Source organism: Schistocerca piceifrons, chromosome 7 (assembly GCF_021461385.2).
Source record: "Schistocerca piceifrons isolate TAMUIC-IGC-003096 chromosome 7, iqSchPice1.1, whole genome shotgun sequence".
Classification (NCBI taxonomy): Eukaryota; Metazoa; Arthropoda; class Insecta; order Orthoptera; family Acrididae; genus Schistocerca; species Schistocerca piceifrons.
This window is the reverse complement of record NC_060144.1, coordinates 38,693,931-38,717,942: the sequence shown is the minus strand read 5'-3', so window position 1 is coordinate 38,717,942 and position 24,012 is coordinate 38,693,931. Positions and strand designations below refer to the sequence as shown.

The 24,012-nt window shown below is 45.9% G+C and overlaps 1 protein-coding gene across 3 annotated transcripts in view; it reads left to right on the top strand.

Annotated features, from left to right (window-relative positions):
* Positions 1–24,012, top strand: part of LOC124804874 (4-coumarate--CoA ligase 1-like) — a 241,601-nt gene that overhangs the window by 158,092 nt on the left and 59,497 nt on the right. For all 3 annotated transcript variants that reach the window (XM_047265238.1, XM_047265236.1, XM_047265237.1), the window contains one exon: positions 2,598–2,825. In XM_047265238.1, the coding sequence (XP_047121194.1) occupies positions 2,598–2,825 (228 nt within the window). The remainder of the gene's footprint in view (positions 1–2,597; positions 2,826–24,012) is intronic.

The window sequence follows — 24,012 nt, the reverse complement described above, 5'->3', positions numbered from 1 at the left end:
CCAGACATTTTTATGGAACTTGTCGTTGTTCCAGAACGCTGACGGCGTTAATAATCCGTACTTGAGGACTCACTATTTCGCCACCTCGTCCCTTCCTACGGCTTCTCTCTTCGTTCAGAATCACCCTCCTCTCGAGCACGGTGAGGAGTGAGAGGGCAGGGAGAAGGAGGGAGGTGACGCCCGTTCTGGAAGAAGAAAAGACACAATCGCAGTTGGAGTGGGCCGAATCGCAGTGCAGTTTTTTCTCGCCACACCCTCGTCTCCCCACACTGCACCCCCCATCCCCCACGAATAGTTTCTCCGTTCGTAGACCAGCCAGAGGCACCAGTTTCCTTGAACGATACTGCTATACGACTGCCAGAAAGTAGACATCTTTTGGCCTCATCATATATCACTGCAAGCCCTCGTGCAAAGCGATAGGCATACGGCTGTTTTTTGAACACCTTTGTTGACAAAGGATGCCTTTCAGTAAGCAGGCATGTACACCTAAACGCAATCAGTACACTGCCGGCTGAAATAAAGTCCAATTAAGACCAGGTAAACAGTCAATAGTTCACGTAATATAACGAGACAGCTTATTCGTTGCTTCTTTGTCTTGAAGCGATTTCAGACTAAAGACTCCGCGTTTGGGCCGCTTCTTTAAAGCCCGGACGCCGGTGGTCGGCTTAGAGGGCGTGTCGCCCGGTTATAGCGCCGATCGCAGCGACAGCGGATTGATGGAGGCGGCGGTCGCGGTGTGCGACTCGACTGATGGTCGGTATCCTAGGGGAGCTCTAAAAAAATATCTGCCGCGTCGCTGCCGGAGGATGCGGTGATGCCATCTCTTCCATCTTATACACTCCTGGAAATGGAAAAAAGAACACATTGACACCGGTGTGTCAGACCCACCATACTTGCTCCGGACACTGCGAGAGGGCTGTACAAGCAATGATCACACGCACGGCACAGCGGACACACCATGAACCGCGGTGTTGGCCGTCGAATGGCGCTAGCTGCGCAGCATTTGTGCACCGCCGCCGTCAGTGTCAGCCAGTTTGCCGTGGCATACGGAGCTCCATCGCAGTCTTTAACACTGGTAGCATGCCGCGACAGCGTGGACGTGAACCGTATGTGCAGTTGACGGACTTTGAGCGAGGGCGTATAGTGGGCATGCGGGAGGCCGGGTGGACGTACCGCCGAATTGCTCAACACGTGGGCCGTGAGGTCTCCACAGTACATCGATGTTGTCGCCAGTGGTCGGCGGAAGGTGCACGTGCCCGTCGACCTGGGACCGGACCGCAGCGACGCACGGATGCACGCCAAGACCGTAGGATCCTACGCAGTGCCGTAGGGGACCGCACCGCCACTTCCCAGCAAATTAGGGACACTGTTGCTCCTGGGGTATCGGCGAGGACCAATCGCAACCGTCTCCATGAAGCTGGGCTACGGTCCCGCACACCGTTAGGCCGTCTTCCGCTCACGCCCCAACATCATGCAGCCCGCCTCCAGTGGTGTCGCGACAGGCGTGAATGGAGGGACGAATGGAGACGTGTCGTCTTCAGCGATGAGAGTCGCTTCTGCCTTGGTGCCAATGATGGTCGTATGCGTGTTTGGCGCCGTGCAGGTGAGCGCCACAATCAGGACTGCATACGACCGAGGCACACAGGGCCAACACCCGGCATCATGGTGTGGGGAGCGATCTCCTACACTGGCCGTACACCACTGGTGATCGTCGAGGGGACACTGAATAGTGCACGGTACATCCAAACCGTCATCGAACCCATCGTTCTACCATTCCTAGACCGGCAAGGGAACTTGCTGTCCCAACAGGACAATGCACGTCCGCATGTATCCCGTGCCACCCAACGTGCTCTAGAAGGTGTAAGTAAACTGCCCTGGCCAGCAAGATCTCCGGATCTGTCCCCCATTGAGCATGTTTGGGACTGGATGAAGCGTCGTCTCACGCGGTCTGCACGTCCAGCACGAACGCTGGTCCAACTGAGGCGCCAGGTGGAAATGGCATGGCAAGCCGTTCCACAGGACTACATCCAGCATCTCTACGATCGTCTCCATGGGAGAATAGCAGCCTGCATTGCTGCGAAAGGTGGATATACACTGTACTAGTGCCGACATTGTGCATGCTCTGTTGCCTGTGTCTATGTGCCTGTGGTTCTGTCGGTGTGATCATGTGATGTATCTGACCCCAGGAATGAGTCAATAAAGTTTCCCCTTCCTTGGACAATGAATTCACGGTGTTCTTATTTCAATTTCCAGGAGTGTACATTAACTGCTGAACATGAGCATACTGCGTTTATGAACTGAACAATGCCAGACTGTTTTGTATGTGATTAGATACTAACTACAAATTCGATGTTTTCAGTGAAAAACTTTTCCTGTTACGACAGTATACGTCATGTAGATCAGCTCCCACTTGTCGACAAACCTCATCAATAAACAATAACATAAAAATTGGAATCACATAGTTCGTGTTCATTATTCAACAGTGTCGTGTGGTGTACATTCTCAGAGGTCGAGTATTTTCCATCTACGAAAATCTTCGAGTTGCCGAAGGAGATGAGAGGTCGGTCGGACGGGACTTATCGGTCGTTTTCCCTCAGGTGGTGCACCCGGAGAGCGGCGAAGTGCTGGGCCCCAACAGCGAGGGCGAGCTGTGTTTCCGGTCGCCGATGGTGACCAAGGGCTACTACCGCAGACCCCAGGCGACGGCGCAGGCGCTGCACGCGGACGGCTGGTTCCACTCCGGCGACATCGGCTACTACGACGAGAACGGCTTCTTCTTCATCACCGACAGACTCAAGGACCTCATCAAGTACCGCGGGAACCACGTGAGTGCCGCCACTGTCTCTTTTGTTGTTTTGTTTTATTCATATACTGTCTGTGCTGTCTCTTCTCGGTGAGCCTACGTGATTGTTCCACGTTTCTTGTCAGTGATTTGCAGTTACATCTGGAACACCACATACCGGTACAATTCCTCACCGATCCTCTCCAATCTGTCACAACATAACCTGCCGCGATGACACACTGGTATTTGAAGCCACTCGAATACCGCTTTCAATACGACGTTTTAACTATATGTTTTCGTATGATTACATAACTTCATCTCTCTGCTTTGGTGGAGACTTCTTCACCATCGTACATCATAAGGAAAATCTGAATTTCTTCGTGCAGTCCTCTAATACCAAAGGTGCAACAGTAAGGCTTCCTTGACCATTAAAGAGATTATATCTGGTGTAGCAGTCATAGAGGACATTAGGACATATACGGAGGCATACAGTCAATCATTTTTACCCGATCATTACGTGTGTGAGTTGAACAGGAACGAAAAAGTCGTTAATACTGCAACTATATAGTCCACACCATGGACAGTGGTTTGCAGAATATGTATTTAGATGGAGGCTGGTCTGTATACCAAGTTTGCGACACAGGTAGGCTGCAGCGGTTTTCAGAGGCCTGGGGTTGGGTGGGAATCGCAGCTAAATGTAGACAAATGTAACTACTGAATCTAAAGTAGCCAAAGAGACACTCTTCTGTTCCATTATGTCATCGACTACAAATCACTGGAAACAGCAGCAATCGTAAAATATCTGGATCCAAGTATCCACATGGTGACGAATTTCTTCCTTAAAGTTAATGTACTATTGTTTGTCGTTATGTTGGCTCTCGACATATCCAGTGACGGGCAAAGGCCTAGACAGTCTCCTAACAAATAGAACAGTGCTGCCGCAACGTGATGGGATTTCGAAGAAATTAGCAGGGCTCTGTGAGTTCTCTGGGGACATCTACAGCCACCTTTGCCCTTCAAAATAAGACAGATGCAAATGCCATGTATCGAAGACGATAATCTAAGAAAAGGAGAGATGAGAGGTAATCCCCTTATTGCTACTTCTAAGTGTTTCAAGCATATTACCCCCTCCCACATATGTCTCGTGAGGCGACTGTACCGAGAAAGTTTGGGGCAAAACGAAGGTTTTTCACAGACACGCATTCAGCGGCAAAGTTTCGTCTTTTGTTTTCTTGTTGAATTTGTTAGAGTGAATAGGAATGAAAGAAAGGCGATATTACTGCTGCGTTGCACATCTATACATCGTTGGTTGAAATTTTTTAATTGAGGGATTGTTAAACGTGAGAATATGCGAAAGAGCGGCCCTCATGTATTAAGGGCGGTTCGTGGTTCACCTCCTACTAAACTGCTCTCTAAAGCTGTTGAAAAAAAAAATGGCTGTTTTAATACGTTTTTTTGTATAAAATGTGCGACTGATTTAGCACAACTACTGGGTGACGAAGGGGGACTCTCTTTTCTCTATCTGCAATCACACTACTGGCTGTTTTAAACAGGCAGCACGTCTTTAGACACTTTAAATTAGATGAAGGTCATGCAGCAAAAGACAGCGTTCTTCGGTGAGTTTTGTGCGCCTGTAAGTGGATGGACTGATATTTTAATAGGTAGATTAGATTTACATTGTTCAGTCACAGATAAAATCCTGTGAATAAAGTTATGGCATTTCTCTGCAGCTCTTAATTTTTGATCGACAGACAGACATTCTTTCCATCTGCCGAAATAAAGAGCAAATGAATGTCCCAACAACGAAAGTAGGTTCAGACGGATTTGTATTACATTTAATGTCCGTTAAATGACGATCGTGTAATAAATGAAGCTGGACAAATAGCGTGAATCATCTTGTAGTATCACGCCAAATAAACAAAGGTTTCCAAGGTAACTTGTGGAAGAAAATGTTAAACATGGTCAAAACAGGGTTGACTTGAAATTTAGCACTTTCTTTCAAATTGTTCACTTATGAAATACACTCCTGGAAATGGAAAAAAGAACACATTGACACCGGTGTGTCAGACCCACCATACTTGCTCCGGACACTGCGAGAGGGCTGTACAAGCAATGATCACACGCACGGCACAGCGGACACACCAGGAACCGCGGTGTTGGCCGTCGAATGGCGCTAGCTGCGCAGCATTTGTGCACCGCCGCCGTCAGTGTCAGCCAGTTTGCCGTGGCATACGGAGCTCCATCGCAGTCTTTAACACTGGTAGCATGCCGCGACAGCGTGGACGTGAACCGTATGTGCAGTTGACGGACTTTGAGCGAGGGCGTATAGTGGGCATGCGGGAGGCCGGGTGGACGTACCGCCGAATTGCTCAACACGTGGGGCGTGAGGTCTCCACAGTACATCGATGTTGTCGCCAGTGGTCGGCGGAAGGTGCACGTGCCCGTCGACCTGGGACCGGACCGCAGCGACGCACGGATGCACGCCAAGACCGTAGGATCCTACGCAGTGCCGTAGGGGACCGCACCGCCACTTCCCAGCAAATTAGGGACACTGTTGCTCCTGGGGTATCGGCGAGGACCATTCGCAACCGTCTCCATGAAGCTGGGCTACGGTCCCGCACACCGTTAGGCCGTCTTCCGCTCACGCCCCAACATCGTGCAGCCCGCCTCCAGTGGTGTCGCGACAGGCGTGAATGGAGGGACGAATGGAGACGTGTCGTCTTCAGCGATGAGAGTCGCTTCTGCCTTGGTGCCAATGATGGTCGTATGCGTGTTTGGCGCCGTGCAGTTGAGCGCCACAATCAGGACTGCATACGACCGAGGCACACAGGGCCAACACCCGGCATCATGGTGTGGGGAGCGATCTCCTACACTAGCCGTACACCACTGGTGATCGTCGAGGGGACACTGAATAGTGCACGGTACATCCAAACCGTCATCGAACCCATCGTTCTACCATTCCTAGACCGGCAAGGGAACTTGCTGTTCCAACAGGACAATGCACGTCCGCATGTATCCCGTGCCACCCAACGTGCTCTAGAAGGTGTAAGTCAACTACCCTGGCCAGCAAGATCTCCGGATCTGTCCCCCATTGAGCATGTTTGGGACTGGATGAAGCGTCGTCTCACGCGGTCTGCACGTCCAGCACGAACGCTGGTCCAACTGAGGCGCCAGGTGGAAATGGCATGGCAAGCCGTTCCACAGAACTACATCCAGCATCTCTACGATCGTCTCCATGGGAGAATAGCAGCCTGCATTGCTGCGAAAGGTGGATATACACTGTACTAGTGCCGATATTGTGCATGCTCTGTTGCCTGTGTCTATGTGCCTGTGGTTCTGTCAGTGTGATCATGTGATGTATCTGACCCCAGGAATGTGTCAATAAAGTTTCCCCTTCCTGGGACAATGAATTCACGGTGTTCTTATTTCAATTTCGAGGAGTGTATAACTTCGTTACTTCTACAGCTATTATCAAATGGTTCAAATGGCTCTGAGCACTATGGGACTTAACATCTGTGGTCATCAGTCCCCTAGAACTTAGAACTACTTAAACCTAACTAACCTAAGGACATCACACATATCCATGCCCGAGGCAGGATTCGAACCTGCCACCGTAGCGGTCACGCGGTTCCAGACTGAAGCGCCTAGAACCGCACGGCCACAACGGCCGGCAGCTGTTATCAATCGTCTACTAAACTGTAGTAGAGACTTCGTCAGTGACTGAGAAGGCTGGGTGCACATTCTGTGAGTTTCGTCTGTTGCGAATGGGTGTACTGACTTCTTAATAGCCAGACCACATTTGCGTAGATGAAGGTCTGTGAATAAAGTTATAGGATTACTTTGAAGCACAGAAATTCTGACCGACAAACAGACAATCCTATTTTGCACCATTCACGTACGGTTCTAGTCGCAGACGAAAAACAAATGTGCTACACGATTCCTAGGAGTAACGAAATTTCACTATGATAGTGGAACTGAAATGAAGGGAGAGCCATCTGCCGCAATTGGAACGTTGATACATTCGTCAACCATTCTTTCAGAATGAAGGAAGAGTGCTACAACTGCTAACAAAAACAAACTCGAGGGAGAACCGAGCGGTACTGAATGCAAGTTTGAGGGTGGAGACTCAAGTAGACGTTACTGTTGCATAGAGCATGTATTGTCAGTGAATCGAAAATGTTTCTAAGCAATACACACAACACATACCGTCGACATTTTGCAATGTTATAGATATTTTTAGTGCAGTACAGTGACTGCTTTGCATTAAACAGCGTCTTTCGAATTTCTTACTTTTTGTGTGAGTTATGCACCGCTGAAATTCCGCTAGCAAGTACCTGGATACTTCCAATTAGATAGAGTTTGTAAGTAGATAGAGTTTGTTCCGCGCTGTATCTGAACTAGTTCCGTAATTCCTCTTGGAGTTGGCGGGAAGAAAGGTTCCCCTTGCAGCCTCCAGCCAGCCCACATCTCGACACATCTTGAGGGACGGTTGGGCGTTGGGTGGTGGTGGGGGGGGGGGGGCATTGTCGAAAGCTGCGTCCTGCAGTGGCAGATGAGGGGAAGGTTTTTTTAGTCGTGTAGTAAGGCGTGAGCATTGCTGGACTGTCCAGCTGTGTGGTAGAAGCTGTAAGAGAGTTATCATGGCAGTACCCGTTTGGTGGACTTGGGAGAGACTACATTGTATAATGATTGTTGAAAGATACACACGGCAGTTATTCACGCAGTGTCGCAGCAGTTTGCGTTCCAGACATGCAGAGGAACGGTGGCAGTTGCCGGCTGGAGGAGATGTCTACGTGTTAAGCACGTGCGGACACAGACAGGGAGTCGGCCTCTTGCGGGCTAACTTAATGCGGGATCTACCTTCCTGTGTAGAATCGGTCACGCCATTATTTCTACAGGTCAAGTATAATCTTATTATGTGTTAGGTGAGCTGACCGTTTGGGGGATAAGTTCGTTTAAGTGTAACGTATGCATGCAACGTATTTTGTTGTTAAATAAAAATGTTTAAGGTTTAAGATGAATGTAATTAGTTAGATTACCGTAATGTTGAGATTGTTTAATGAATATACTTACATGTGTCTTCAGGGAAAAAAATAGCTACATAAGGAATACTACGGAAAAAATTGGTAAAACTGTTTATAGCAGTGGTATGTGCCTATAGACGATGTGTTGAAGAACATTTTTATACATTCACAGTATTTATGTGCTTCTCAAAAAATCAGTAAAATTATCCCAAAACTGTAAACAGCATCGAACATTGAGTTGCTTACGGGGGATGTATGGAGGTGGCATTTACAGACTCATATTTACATGCGTCTTCTCAAGAAATCAGTAAAATACCCACAAAACCAGAGTCTAGGTGCGTTTTCTTCATAAATCGGCAAGATTACCTATGAAGTGCGTATTTACATGTATCTTCCTAAAAAGAGAGGGAAAGTAGCAACGAAATCCTTATTTACGTGTATCTTGTTAAAATGTGCATGTTAATAAATAATAAATGTGCATGAGTATCATGGCGGCTGCAGTGTAACACGTGTTAAGTTCGGCTCGCGAAATTTAGTTGATTTCGAAGGTGTTCTCGCAGGTGGTGCTGTCTAGTACAAGTGGAAATCGTGTAAACAACAGTGTTCTGTGCAGTAGTGCAATTTTTTTTCTGTGCTCCGCCCATATCTTCGAGAAAATGGTAAACAGAAGAGTGAACAGCAGCGCGTCCAGCAGCGGGGAAGCCGCAGGTGCGGCGGGTCTGCTCTTGGCGGAAGGTGCGGCCGCGGCTCCTGGTATAGCGGAGCTGGTCCGCTCTGAGGTAAACGCTGCGCTTCGCGATAAAAACAATCTCGATCTGATAGCAGGCACTATATCAGATACTGTAACGGCAGCAGTATTGGCCAAAATGCGTGAAACTGTTGAGGCCAATACTGCCGAAATTACAGCACTAAAAAAGTCGGTGTCTGAATACGAGAAAAAGACACGAGAGTTAGAAGTGAAACTATCCGCCGCAACAGACGAGCTAGAACAGTACCAAAGGCGAAATAGTCTACGACTGTTTGGAGTAGCTGAAAATAAGGAAGAGGACACAGACAACCTGCTTCTAGAGGTTGCGCGTGAAAAATTAGGTGTTGAAGTGACCAAGGCAGACATTGACAGGAGCCATCGGGTGGGATGAAAACTACCAGGTGCTACCAAACCTCGTCCAATAATAATTAAATTTCTCTCGTACCGGAAAAGGGCAGAGATCTTTACCCAGAAGAAGAAGTTAGCAAGGACAGGACTTTACAATAAGGGAAGATCTGACACACGAACGGCTAAAGATTTTAAACAGTGCCATATCCCATTTCGGTCTTCAGAATGTGTGGACTCAGGATGGCAGAGTAATCATTAAGACAGCAGCTGGAAAGAAGACAGTCAAAAACATGACAGAACTGAATAGTACTAAGTGAAGCTACTCGAGCCAAAAGTGCAAACTCAACACCATTTGCAAATTGTAACAGCCCTATACTCAGATATAGTCTTGTAACTGTATTAACTTTTCAATTATACCCATATTTGTACCTTCAACTAATTGTTTTTGTAACTGTATTAAATTTTCACTATTTTTTTGTGTCTGTAGCTCTAACCATTACTTAATTTTAGTTACTGCTAATACTTTTTTCATTTTCTCAGTTTATTCTCTTCCATTCTGTAATAGTTCTATTGCAATTATTAGTCTCTCCTTTAGTTCATTAATCACCCATCTCTTCAGTTTAAATTGTTCATAACAAAAATCACCATCAGTATCACTTTAGCAAATTTCAATCTAATTGTAGCTTCCTACGATAATCACTACCAGTATCACTTCAGTAAATTTCAATTTAATTCTAGCTTCCTACGATAATCTATTAATTATTAAGCTTACTCCTCTCTGCTGGCAGCATCGGCCTCTTAAATCACTCCCCTTTCCCTTATTTCCACCCTAACCTATTTCAAATACGCTAATTACATTTCTCCTCTTACGACATAGGATACACAGTGACACACGGCCGTCACTATTATAGGTCATATTCTCCTTGCACCGAATACCACTAATCCATTTTCTATACTCCCGCAACCTCAGGAAATCTCTTGCAGTCGCCTTTATTTCGGCACTCGCGGAGTCACAAACAGGGCGCGCAAAATCTCGGACACCCCTGCGTTATGTCACTTGGCGGAAGCAGCGGCCAGTGCCCCTCGCGGCAGGTAGTGCCTAACAAAGGGACAAACCAGTCTGCCACCCTACTCCAGGCTGCTCGGCGGAACGCGTCAGAGCTTTTAGCAGCTCACTGCAACATCCAGTCTTTACCTGCACATTACGAAGAACTTAGCCTCCTCTTCAACCAACTAAACTACCACGTAATCCTCTTATCTGAAACGTGGTTGAAACCACACAATCCTCTGCATCTTTTCATCTCCCAGGGTACACATTTCTTAGGGCAGACAGATCAAAAAAGCGAGGTGGCGGGGTCGGCGCGTATATACGAACAGATCTCAAAGCGAAAGTCTTATGTACGTCAAGTCCTGCTGAAGAAAAAGAGGCTGAATTCATGTTCATTGAAATAAATATACAAAGTCGGAAATTCTTGACTGGCGTCGTGTACAAGCCGCCAAAAATAAACTCAATGAGTTCCTTCCAGTCGGAATTACATTCACTCCAGTGTCAATACGAACATGTCATCGTAATGGGTGACTTGAACGTAGACCTGCTAAGAGACACTCCCTCCGCAATAAACCTAAGAAGATTGTTTAGTTGCAATAGCATGAACATTCTTCCATTACAACCTACACACCATACGGCGCACAGTCATACTCTTATAGACGTAATCGCAACAAAACAGACTGACAAAGTAAGAGATGTTGGTCAAACATCGGCCCCTGGCCTCTCAGCACATGATGTAATATTCCTGGCCTACTCTGTGCAGCCCCCAAGGATCAAATCGCGTTACATAACTTGTAGGAACATGAAACGTATTGACCTTGACGCTCTAACAGTCGATTGCTCAGAAATCTCATGGCACCAAATAATCAGAGAACCTACAATCGACGGCAAAATTAATGAACTTGGTGATAAACTCACTGCCCTCTATGACAAACATGCACCTGTGCGCACAATCCGTGTAAGAAAATCTCCTGCTCCATGGCTGACAGCTGAATTACGTCAAATGATGACTAATAGGGATGCTGCCCACAGGCGTTTCAAGGCAGATCCGAAACCCGAGCGTTTCGAAGAATACAGAAAGCTACGGAACAGAGTGAAACAATGCATTCGCAATGCTAAAATCAGGCACGCTCGCTCCCTTGTATGCAGCGATCTGACGCCCACGACTCTATGGAAGAATCTCCGTAGCTTGGGAGTCGGAAAGGCAAAATCGGAAACTACTTTTCATGTGTCAGCTAACGAATTAAATGAATTCTTCTCTGCACCTCTGAATACCAGCACGGCTGATAATTACCGTCCACAAAATCCCCAAACAGGATAACTAACAACGATAGCTTCCATCTAAAACATGTAACAACAAATACGGCAAGAAAAGCTGTTATATCCTAGCCAGTAATGCCAACCGAGCCCGCTGCCAAAAGGTTGGCAGCATCAAAGTCCGGACGCCGTCCGCATAAGCAGCGCCAGCGAGACAGGAAATCGCCGCAAGTCTGCGCGCGCCACCGCTGGCTTCTGGCTTCTTAAGCGCTGGAGTCGCGAGCGCTAGAACAGTTCTGTATTCGCCGCTCAGTTGTATACTCGCCACCGAATTGTGTACTTGCTAGTCAGTTGTGTGTTCATCGCAGCAGAGTTGTTGTTTGTCGTCAGCCGACGCTGACCTAGCCGCTCCGACTCGAACTAGACAGAGCTCTGTGGACACGGAGTTCACTATTGTGTTTCTGTATCTTCGTCAATAAAGATAAGTACCGACTTTTATTTAATCAGAGTGTTTGGGTTTTCATCTTTCTGTTCACTGTTCCAGCGGACCGGTCGGCCCGCTATTAAAAGTGTGGCGGTGACTTCGTAAGCCGTTTCTACAGCGAATTGTTTGTCGCTACGAACGCCGCCACAAAAAAAGCAATAATGAGAATCTCTTCTGATGCAATAGGCAACGACAGTATCGGTATAACCATGATTAAGAATGTTGTCGATATCTTAGTACCTGTCTTAACTGACATATTTAATTTTTCCCTCGTGAACGGAATATACCCCACTGCATGGAAAAGAAGCATAATTCGACCCATCCCTAAGATCGAAAACCCGCAACTGCCTAGTGATTACCGACCAATTAGCATACTGCCTGCTGTTTCCAAAGCACTCGAATATATTGTTCATGACCAAATCACTGAACACTTGCATGAATTCAGCCTATATGACAAATTTCAATCCGGTTTCCATAAACATCACAGCACAAACACTGCTCTAATTAAAGTAACAGATGACCTGAAATGTGCCATCGACAATCGAAAGGCAACAATATTGACGCTACTGGACTTCAGCAAAGCTTTTGACACTGTTAACTTTGACATATTGCTCAGAAAAATGCAACAGCTTAATTTCTCTGATAGTGCAATGAGATCGTTTGAAAGCTACTTAAAAGACAGACAGCAATGTGTTGTCTGCGTAAATGAAAAATCTTCCTGGAAACATGTTTCCTCGGGAGTGCCACAAGGATCAGTCTTAGGACCACTTTTGTTTTCTTTGTATGTCAACGATATTTCGTCGGTTCTGTCCTCCTGTAAATATCATTTCTATGCCGACGACCTCCAGCTCTACCTAAGCGTCAGACCTGAAGACGTAAACACTGCAATCGCTCAGATGAATGATGATCTGTCTTCGGTAGTGACATGGGCGAAAAGCCTGGGGCTTAAACTAAATGCAGAAAAGACGCAAGTAATCTTAATAGCCCATCAGAGATTAATAAATTCAGATTTCCGCGAACGGCTACCTCCTATTCTGCTCGACGGTACTCCAATACCATATCAGAAAACAGTGAAGAACTTGGGTGTAACTTTGGATGAGCATCTCAACTGGGCGGAGAATACAGTCGCAGTGTGCCGAAAGACGTCTACTTGTCTCTATGCTCTCAAAAAGTTTCGGAACATATTTCCACAGGACTTGAAATGCCAGCTCGTGCAAGCACTCGTTCTACCGAACCTCCACTATTGTGATGTGATTCAACAAGGCACGAGTAGTGAAAACAAAAGACGGCTAGAGCTAACCATGAATGCCTGTGTGCGTTACACCTGCAACGTTCGCCGATATGATCATGTTAGTGCTTCATACTCCGAGCTAAAGTGGCTGCGGCCGGACAAATTGCGTGACTACCACACTCTATGTCTACTTCACAGACTCCTCGCCGCGCAAGCACCCCAGTACCTTGCTTCAGAGATTAAAAACCTGTCATGCCATCATAATCGAAACACGAGGTCATTCTTATTTGGTATTCTAACTGTGCCCACTCGCAAAACAAAAACTTTTGCAAACTCCTTCTCAGTTGCCGCTGTCCGCCTCTGGAACAAACTGCCCCTTACCTTGCGCAAAATTCAATCTCCTGCTGCTTTTAAGAAGAAGTTGAAGCATTTCCTACTATCATCCTCATAAAGTTCTCTACAAAATTAATGTACCAGGCCAATCCTCTCATCTGTCAAATAGCAAAGCTAGCGTCTCCTATCTTGCTCCTGAGATGCCTTCCCCTTTATATATCTCTATTAGCCAGGCAATCTTCTTTTCCTTTATATTTCCTTAATTATGTTTCATCACGTCTATTCTTCTCCTCCCTTCACCATGAGTCTCCCTCATACTCCCTGCTGCCAGCACTCCTATCTAAAATTTGTCTCTTCAATAATGTCTAATTATAACAGTACTTATGATCTACGAATATAAACTCTATATGTATGTATTTTTCCAGGTGTACCTTTCTAATTGTTTATTTCACTTTTTGTACTAGATGTAGTTTAACATGCCTACTAAAACGTATGAATGTAAAATAAGTAGAATGCCTGGTTAGATGTAAGAGAGGGCCTGATGGCCCTAATCTTGCCAGGTTAAATAAATCAATAAATAAATAAAAAATAAATAAATAACAATGAAATCTTCGTCTCCTTAAAAATTGTCCCCGAAGCTGTAATTAGTGTTGTGACAACTAGGCCAGTATCACTGTGTGCAACACTGTTCCGGAAATTTGCGATGTCAGCTGGTCTTACTGGTGCTGCCGTTACTCGAGTGAGGTTCACATTAAGAATTCCAGTCTTCGGATGTCAAGGGGATACGAATGTCCAATGGGACAGGTGGTGGGGGACAACCAATTGAAGCAAAATGCGGGTGGTTGGGGTTGTGGAGGCCATAGGTGCTACAACATGTCCTTTTTTGGGTCATTCATTACCATATTTAAAACGAGACTTCTAACATTACACTACAAGCTTTGTACACTTGAGTAGACATGAACCAAGGCATCCACCTTGCCTATAAATTATCGTAACTAGCACGACAGTTATTGCAAATTAATTATGTCCTAAATAAAGAAAACATACGCCCAAGTGAAAGTCTGTGTTATCAAATTAGGCTAGCACAAGCGGACTTTTTTTTTTTAATATATGAGAACAACGCACCCCAATGGGCTAGAACGGGCCTTTTCCCATTTTTAAATTGTGGGGGAGGGGACGTCTATGATGTTTGAGTGGTTGGTTCCTCCCCCGTTTTTTCTTTAGATAGTCATCCATCTATTAACAATCAGTGTGTCGCTAATACGTTTTTCCTAAAGACTAAGTGTTAAAAAAAAAAAAAAAAAAAAACGAACCAAAGATTTGTCACGACATCTGCTGCTGTGTGTTCGTGGGCGATTCTCACAGCAATTTTGCTGTGGGAACAGACATTGGTCAAACCACAAGATGTGTATGTTGATGTCTAGTAAGAGTGCCGTACCGTTGAACGTCCTCAGTCCAACATCACCCACTGATGGTGGTATTCGTACGATTGGGCCAATAGTATCGTTTCTGATAACATCGATGTTTCCAACTCAAGTGTTTCATCACAGCAACAGTCAGACTTTTCACAGGGATTTTATTAATAGCCAAAGCCCAGAACCTTCCAGCTTGAGTAGTTAAACACCTGTTTAAATTTTACGCTCGAAGACAGTGTCCTTCTTTCCGCCATGTAGCGCTCTTGACGATGCCCACCAGTTGTCCAAAGCAGTAAGTGCTAGTAGCACACTGTCTAGCATTGGCCCCTCTTTTATGTCACTGGTGCGATTTTACGTGTGCAACCCCTGTGTTGTCCTAATTGGTTGTTAGTTATGTCAGGGTCTCTGGACTGTTATTACATATCGAATTAACCTCATTCACCTGCATATTCAGCCCTCCACGTGCTGATATGTGTCATTATAAGCATCATTCTTTTCTCTCATTAATGAGTTGGTACAAGGTAAGGCGTCTACACCTCGAGTTTCTCTGATTTTACTCAGGTAATGTATATACACGAGGTTATATTGAGGGAAGTAGTACCTTCTTTGCTATCAGAATTGCACGATTAAGGATATACACGACACTCTTTGTGTACTGTTGCGTCTCCCACCCAAACATTGGAGAGCATTTCCGTACCATCCTCATGCTGTTAATGAAATCCACAATTAAACACTCAGGTCATCTTGGAGTCTCTTCTAACTTTTTCGTCAATCTAGCCTGCTAATGGTCCCATACTAGGCTACGGTAGTTTAAACTAACTGACCGGGGTTTTTTCTGGACCTCCTTCGTGCATGAATAACACCACTTGCATTACTTTCAGTCGCCAAGCAGGCACCCGCTTTCGCACCCGTGGGTGGTCACCCAACCGCCCGCTCTGCCAGACACTGAACACTGCTGTGTGATTAGTGTGATGGCCTGTTTCGCCCACCACTTTACATTTCGTTACGAGTGTCAAAGCCAGTCTTGCAGCACACATTGACCACTTGTAGATCTTTGTATATTTCGCAGCAGTACTGTTACTAAGCATCGTCTTGTGTACCGGTGGCAGTCCGCGCACAGAGTCAGAGGCATAGTGATGTTGTCTGACAGAATATTTGTACGCTTCGTGGACGGCAACGCCCCTGTCACACTTCTGTGAGGCGCGCTAGGTGCTATTTAAGCTTGGAACTTTTTTTCTAGACACTACCGAAGCTTTTGGCATTTAGAATTTCCGTTGTTTCCTTAAATAGGAAAAGGCAAACGGGCGATGGTTCCTTTGAAACGTCGCGCTGGGTTCCCTCCGCATCATGCGCTTTCCCTCTATAGTGATCCAGCCGGCCGTTGTGGCCGAGCGGTTCTAGGCGCTACAGCCTGGAACCGCGCGACCGCTACGGTCGCAGGTTCGAATCCTGCCTCGGGCATGGATCTCTGTGATGTCCTTAGGTTAGTTAGGTTTAAGTAGTTCTAAGTTCTAGGGGACTGATGCCCTCTGATGTTAAGTCCCATAGTGCTCAGAGCCATTTGAACCATTTTCTATATTGATCTCACAGCCAACGGGACATAAAATCGTAACATGGCTTCCTTTCTTATTTTACAACATTTTCGTGCGATTTAAATGTAACAAATTACAAATAAACGGATCTTACCACTTTTAAAGAGTAATGACAAGTTGAAACTTCCTAGCAGATTAAAACTGTGTGAATAATACAGACCCAGAACTTTTCTTTACACAGGGAATACTCTTACTGACCTTTCATTTTTAATTTTTATTTATTTTTTACTAAGATTTTCTATGGTAGCACAAGTTCGGGTGCTGCCGACAGCGTTTCATTGTGCCTGAAGAAGTGAGAAAAATTTTCGATGGTACACTGAAGTGAGAAAGGACATCGAAAACCTGACATCTGTGAAGGTTGTGAAATCCAAAACTCCGAGTGAGTGAGTACAAAATATGTGTTTTCTTTGGCCCGAAGTACTATTCATAACGACGACTGAAATTCCATTTTCTATCAGCATCGCGTTGTTTGAAAATCTGTTGCGAGCCCGCTGCGAGGTGTAGGCAGTCTGTATTGAGACCGGCGTTGTGCTAAGAGTATGGCCGCGGGCACAGTTAGTGCGGTAGTGAGCAACTCGTCCGCTGTGCCGTTTGCCAGTTTGTGATCCTCTTAAACACCTTGTTCAGTTCTGCCGTTAAGCGCGTCTCGAGGCGCCTGGTGGATAGTGTTGTCATCGAGGGCGACCAGTGGTGGACAGGTATATACACTCATGCTCATAAATTAAGGATAATGCTGATACGTGGTGAAACAACGCTCTGGTGGGCGGTTTGCGGGTTTAAATCACCTCGGGGTATGACCATGCGGTGCATTTGACCTGCGGTCGTCGCACGGTGGCGGTGGCAGCAGTCCACATACGCAGAGGTGTGTTGGTGCATGTCAGAATACGGTGCAGCGAGTAAGTGTGCAGCCGTTTTCAGACGTGCTATTGGTGACTGTGTGTTGAAAATGGTTCAAAGAATACGTATTGATGACATTATGAGGGGTAGAATACTAGGGCGACTAGAGACTAGAGACACAGCAAGTCATAGCACGGGCCCTCCGTGTGCCACAAAGTGTAATCTCAAGATTGTGGCAACGATTCCAGCAGACAGGAAACGTGTCCAGGCGCTACAGTACGGGAGGTCCTTAGTGTACAACACCCCAAGAAGACCGATATCTCACCATCAGTGCCCGCAATACTGCAGGTAACCTCGCTCGGGACCTTACCGCGGCCACTGGAACAGTTGTCTCCAGACACACTGTCTACAGACGAGTCAAGAGACATAGTTTATTCGCCCGCGGACCTGCAAGGTGCATTCCACTGACCCCTGGTCACAGGAGAACACGTAAAGCCTGGTGTCAAGAACACGGTACATGCTCATTCGAACAGTGGTCCCAGGTTATGTTCACGGACAGTCCAGGTGTAGTCTGAACAGTGATTCTCGCCGGGTTTTCATCTGGCGTGAACCACGAACCAGATACCAACCCCCTTAATGTCCTTGAAAGGCCCGCATCTCGTGGTCGTGCGGTAGCGTTCTCGCTTCCTACGCCCGGGTTCCCGTGTTCGATTCCCGGCGGGGTCAGGGATTTTCTCTGCCTCGTGATGGCTGGGTGTTGTGTGATGTCCTTAGGTTAGTTAGGTTTAAGTAGTTCTAAGTTCTAGGGGACAGATGACCTAAGATGTTAAGTCCCATAGTGCTCAGAGCCATTTGAACCATTTGTCCTTGAAAGGGACTTGTATGGAGGTCGTGGTTTGATGGTGAGGGGTGGGATTATGATTGACAGAGGAATATAACAGGTCACGTGTATAGGGACGTCATTTTGCACCAGTATGTCCGCATTTTCAGGGGTTCAGTGGGTCCGGCTTTCCTCCTGATGGATGATAACGCACGGCCCCACCGACCTGGCATCGTGGAGGAGTACCTTGAAACAGAAGATATCAAACTAATGGAGTGGCCTGCCTGTTCTCCAGACCTAAACCCGATCGAGCACGTCTAGAATGTTCTCGTTCGACGTATTGCTGCATGTCTTAACAACCCTAGGACACTTCAGGAGCTCCGACAGGCACTGGTGCAAGAATGGGAGGCTATACCCCAGCAGCTGCTGGACCACCTGATCCAGAGTATGCCAATCCGTTGTGCGGTCTGTGTACCTGTGCATAGTGATCATATCTCATATTGATATCGGGGTACATGCGCAGGAGACAGTGGCGTTTTGTAGCACATGTGCTTCGGGGCGGTTTTCTCAACTTATCACCAATACCGTGGACTTACAGATCTGTGTGGTGTGTGTTCCCTATGTGCCTATGCTATGAGCGCCAGTTTTTTGTAGTGCCACTTTGTGTGGTACCACATTCTGCAATTATCCTTAATTTATGAGCAGGAATGTGCTTAGTTTCGAGTCGCTAACGAACATCCTCCGTCCCATTCGGTATCCGAGGGAAGTGTGAATTCACGCGAGATCTCTATCCTGATTTATGAGCGCAGGCAAGGAGTAATCTTTTTCTCCCTTATTAGTATTCAGAAAGCTCTCATGTATGTATGTTTTGGGGCGATAGGAAAAACAAAATTCGAATGACGGGTCAATTACATTTGGCAGATGAGAAGCAAGTCAATGAAGCTAAGTCGCTCAGCAAAGTGATGAGACAGAAAAATGCACAGATAATGTATCGCTTTAAATCGTAAACACACTTTCTTTAAAACAATGATCTTAAATCAAATATGATTTCAAGTATGGTACTGCTCAATTTAGCTAAGGGGCTGAGGAATCGGATTCCAAGCGACCTGAAGTGTCAAGAGCTAAAATAAACGCACGAGTAGAAAAGAAAACTGTCAAGCAGATAGAACAATTAGTGAAACCAGATAGTCCGTCTTTTGTCACATGTACGGCCACAGCAAATGCAATATACTTCAGAGGAAAATGGGTGCAGAAAACCAATACTTGTCCGTGGCTTCTCCATTGGGAACCGACAACAGATGTTGAAATGATGGTTGTGTAAATGACAGGATCAGATACAAAGATGTACCACATCTCGTTTCGGAGGCTCCCCTCCTGGCTTATGTGACGGTACGTCACATAAATATTGAAATTTTCATCGGTTGTAAGCAGTGAACAATACTGTGAAGTGTTAAGGGTGAGGCCGGCCGGTGTGGCCGTGCGGTTCTAAGCGCTTCAGTCTGCCACCGCGTGACCGCTACGGTCGCAGGTTCGAATCCTGCCTCGGGCACGGATGTGTGTGATGTCCTTAGGTTAGTTAGGTTTAAGTAGTTCTAAGTTCTAGGGGACTGATGACCACAGATGTTAAGTCCCATAGTGCTCAGAGCCATTTGAACCATTTTTTTTTTGTTAAGGGTGAACTAAAAATTATTTGTAAACACTTAACGCATTTTGTGAACGTAATTAGTATAAAAGATACAGTTAATGATCTAGAAAAAAGAAGAAACTGATATGGAGCGGTAATTTAAAAGTAGCATCTTTGTTTAAAACATGTCTATGAAAATAAAAAAAGGATCGCTAAGAGACGCGATTGTACGGCCGAGGAGGACGGACGTACTTTATGGCACATACACTGTTTTGTTTCGCGATACGGAAGGCAGCCATTGAGCGGCTACACATATTTTATTTAAGTTATTCTGTATTCTGCTAAAATAAACTAATTATTGTTATCACAAAATGAATTTCTTTGTAATAGTTGTCACCTCAAATGGTCGCAGCGGCTAATTATTTTTAATAATCATTTTTTTCAGTAATTTGCGCTGCGAGAAGCTCATCTTCCGATGCAGCCTCTGGTCGGCCATTACGAGCCAAAGTATTAATTTATTTTTCAAAGTGTTAACAGTAACTGTAAATGCGAGAGATTTCGTTGTAAGAACCTTTCTAAATTGCAACATACAATTAATTTAACGTTAAAGTTCATTTTTTAAATTATGCAGATTCCATGAGTTCAGCAAGTTTTATCTTGGCCGCTCTACGGCAACAATCGAAATTCACTCGAGCCTTGCTTTGCAATCAATAAATAGAAATTAACAAAATTACATTCAATTCAGTTAACGGCAACGTTATTTTTAGTCATCACTTTCAAAATCTGAAGTTGGTACATGAATAACAACAGCCCTTCAAGAACCCGTTTCGTATTTACTTACGCACGTAAGTAAAAATGATAAGAAAAGATAATTTCCGTGAGAGAAAGAATTACGGTCTAAAAAAAAAAATATACATTAAAAATAATATATATAACGTAACAATTACAAGGGTGAGAGGTTCTCAGTGACGGTTGTTAGCGGGTGAGAAGGTCAGGACCGTAGACCACTTCCACGTTCCAGAGGGTGCCTACTAGCGAACAGTGGCCGTAATCAAAATGCAGTGCGATAAAGAACTTGAAGAAACTTTACACACGGCTAACGCCACTGGAATCGGTTGTACAAAAACGTCATACGCAATGCGTTCACTGAATTCGACGTGGGACGCACCGCACACGCTGCGGCCGCTGTCGTTCTACCTGAGCTGTCGCAGCCGCCAGCCGCCTCAGAGCGCGACCTCCACCGGTGCCTCTCGTTCTACCTTCCAGCAGTGCCAAATGGTTCAAATGGCTCTGAGCACTATGCGACTTAACTTCTGAGGTCATCAGTCGCCTAGATCTTAGAACTAATTAAACCTAACTAACCTAAGGACATCACACACATCCATGCCCGAGGCAGGATTCGAACCTGCGACCGTAGCGGTCGCTCGGCTCCAGACTGTAGCGCCTAGAACCGCACGGCCACTCCGGCCGGCTCCAGCAGTGCCAGTCCGGCCACATATGCAGGACACTGCACTGTAGTTCCTTCTCTAGATTGTCGCACAGATGACAAAATGGTAGATATCGAAATAGATGACAGACGGACAGAAAAACAATTAAAATCGCTCAAAAGAGGAAAGGCCGCTGCACCTGATGGGATACCAGTTCGATTTTACACAGAGTACGCGAAGGAACTTGCCCCCCTTCTTGCAGCGGTGTACCGTAGGTCTCTAGAAGAGCGTAGCGTTCCAAAGGATTGGAAAAGGGCACAGGTCATCCCCGTTTTCAAGAAGGGACGTCGAACAGATGCGCAGAACTATATAGACCTATATCTCTAACGTCGATCAGTTGTAGAATTTTGGAACACGTATTATGTTCGAGTACAATGACTTTTCTGGAGACTAGAAATCTACTCTGTAGGAGTCAGCATGGGTTTCGAAAAAGACGGTCGTGTGAAACCCAGCTCGCGCTATTCGTCCACGAGACTCAGAGGGCCATAGACACGGGTTCCCAGGTAGATGCCGTGTTTCTTGACTTCCGGAAGGCGTTCGATACAGTTCCGCACAGTCGTTTAATGAACAAAGTAGGAGCATATGGACTATAAAACCAGTTGTGTGATTGGATAGAAGAGTTCCTAGATAACAGAACGCAGTATGTCATTCTCAATGGAGAGAAGTCTTCCGAGTAAGAGTGATTTCAGGCGTGATGCAGGGGAGTGTCGTAGGATCGTTGCTATTCACAACATACACAAATGACCTTGTGGATAACATCGGAAGTTCACTGAGGCTGTTTGCGAATGATGCTGTGGTATATCGAGAGGTTGTAAGGATGGAAAATCGTACTGAAATGCAAGAGGATCTGCAACGAATTGTCGCATCGCAATTTAATCTCAATGTAGACAAGTTTAATGTGCTGCGAATACATAGAAAGAAAGATCCTTTGTCATTTAGCTACAATGTAGCAGGTCAACAACTGGAAGCAGTTAATTCCATAAATTATCTGGGAGCAGGCATTAGGAGTGATTCAAAATGGAATGATCATATAAAGTTGATCGTCGGTAAAGCAGATGGCAGACTGATATTCATTGGAAGAATCCTAAGGAAATGCAATCCGAAAACAAAGGAAGTAGGTTACAGTACGCTTGTTCACCCACTGCTTAAATACTGCTCACCTGTGTGGGATCCGTACCAGGTACGGTTGATAGAAGAGATAGAGAAGATCCAACGGAGAGCAGCGCGCTTCGTTACGGGATCATTTAGTAATCGCGAAAGCGTTGCAGAAATGATAGATAAATTCCATTGGAAGACTCTGCAAGAGAGACGCTCAGTAACTCGGTACGGGCTTTTGTTGAAGTTTCCAGAACATACCTTCACCGAGGAGTGAAGCAGTATGTTCCTCCCTCCTACGTATATTTTGCGAAGAGACCACGAGGATAAAATGAGAGAGATTAGAGGCCACACAGAGGCATACCGACAATCTTTCTTTCCACGAACAATACGAGATTGGAATTTGTGCGAAGTTTAGAAAACGGTGTGGCGCAATGCGTGGCTAGCTGTCTCTTTTAAGGGCAGTTAAATAAAAGGTAAGTTCCTAGTTTAGTGTCCTCATCTGACGCACAGTTTTAATCTGCCAGGAAGTTTGAAATCAGCACACATTTTACTACTTCGCTGCAGAGTAAAATATGCAATCTGGTAGTAACAAGATACATGGAATACAGTGATAAAAAAAAGTGGTGATGAATGTGGTAACAAGTCTTCTTGTGGATAAAAAAGCTATTAATACTCCTGACGGCCCACGGTAGACAAATACAGTTTCTCAGAATGAAAATATGAAACAACTCTGGCTGATAAACAGTGCGAACAATCCGCGTCTCGGATGGAACACTGTGATTTCAGCCCGCAATGGAAACTGGTTACGTAAGGAGGCCGGAACGCCAGTCACGCGAGGTCGCTGTGCCCAAGTCCACGGCAGGCCGCGTAATTTGTGGCTCTTCGTTGCCGCGCAGCAGCAGCAGCAGCAGCCACTGCTATTAGCGCCGCCCACACGCCCCTAGCTGGATCGGTCCGCCAGGATGTTACGCAGGCGCCGGGCGAGCTGCACGCGATGGCTTATACGGCCGGCAATGATCCACTTGCTGAATACAGAGGATCCGAATACGTTTTTTGGTGAATTGCTTTCTTCAGCGTAGAACAACACGTGTCTTCCAGCGATGATTTCTAACCTGCAGTTATTTAGCGAGTTTGCTCACTTAACTTGTTTTCTATATATACTAAGATGGTATCTGTTCTTTCGGACGTGTCCGAAAGAACAGATACCATCTGTGACCATGCAGCTCGTTAGAATGAAATTACAATGAAATGAACACCCTTAGCTGCTTATAGGCGTTGACATACGTATATATATATATATATATATATATATATATATATATATATATATATATATATATATATATATATATATATAAGACTCACCGGCTACTTGACCATCTTCTTCTTCTGTGCGAATGCACAAACAGTGCCCGAACTCTTACGGGAATCGGCAACGCGCCGCGAGTAATGAGTATAATGGGCGGGGGCACTACGAATGTAGTGCGGGACAATACGTTGAGAATGTGGGTTTCGCGGGAGGCGTGCCAGAGATAAATCCTGCAGTCGCGCTATCCTCTGTGCCCTCGGTGGCTCAGATGGGTAGAGCAACTGCCATGTAAGCAGGAGATCCCGGGATCGAGTCCCGATCGGGGCACACATCTTCACCTGTCCCCGTCGACGTATGTCAACGCCTGTAAGCAGCTAAGGGTGTTCATTTCATTGCAATAACTTGTTTTCTCTGATCCGACTAACTTCTTCATTTTCTCAGTGACGATAGTATTATCGAAACGGAGGATAACACAGAGAAGGCGGACGTCCTGTGTTTCTTATTTCCGAAATTGTTTCACTGAGGAAGACAGCACTACCGTTTTCCTCTCGGTGGTCGCACGAAACCCGAAACGA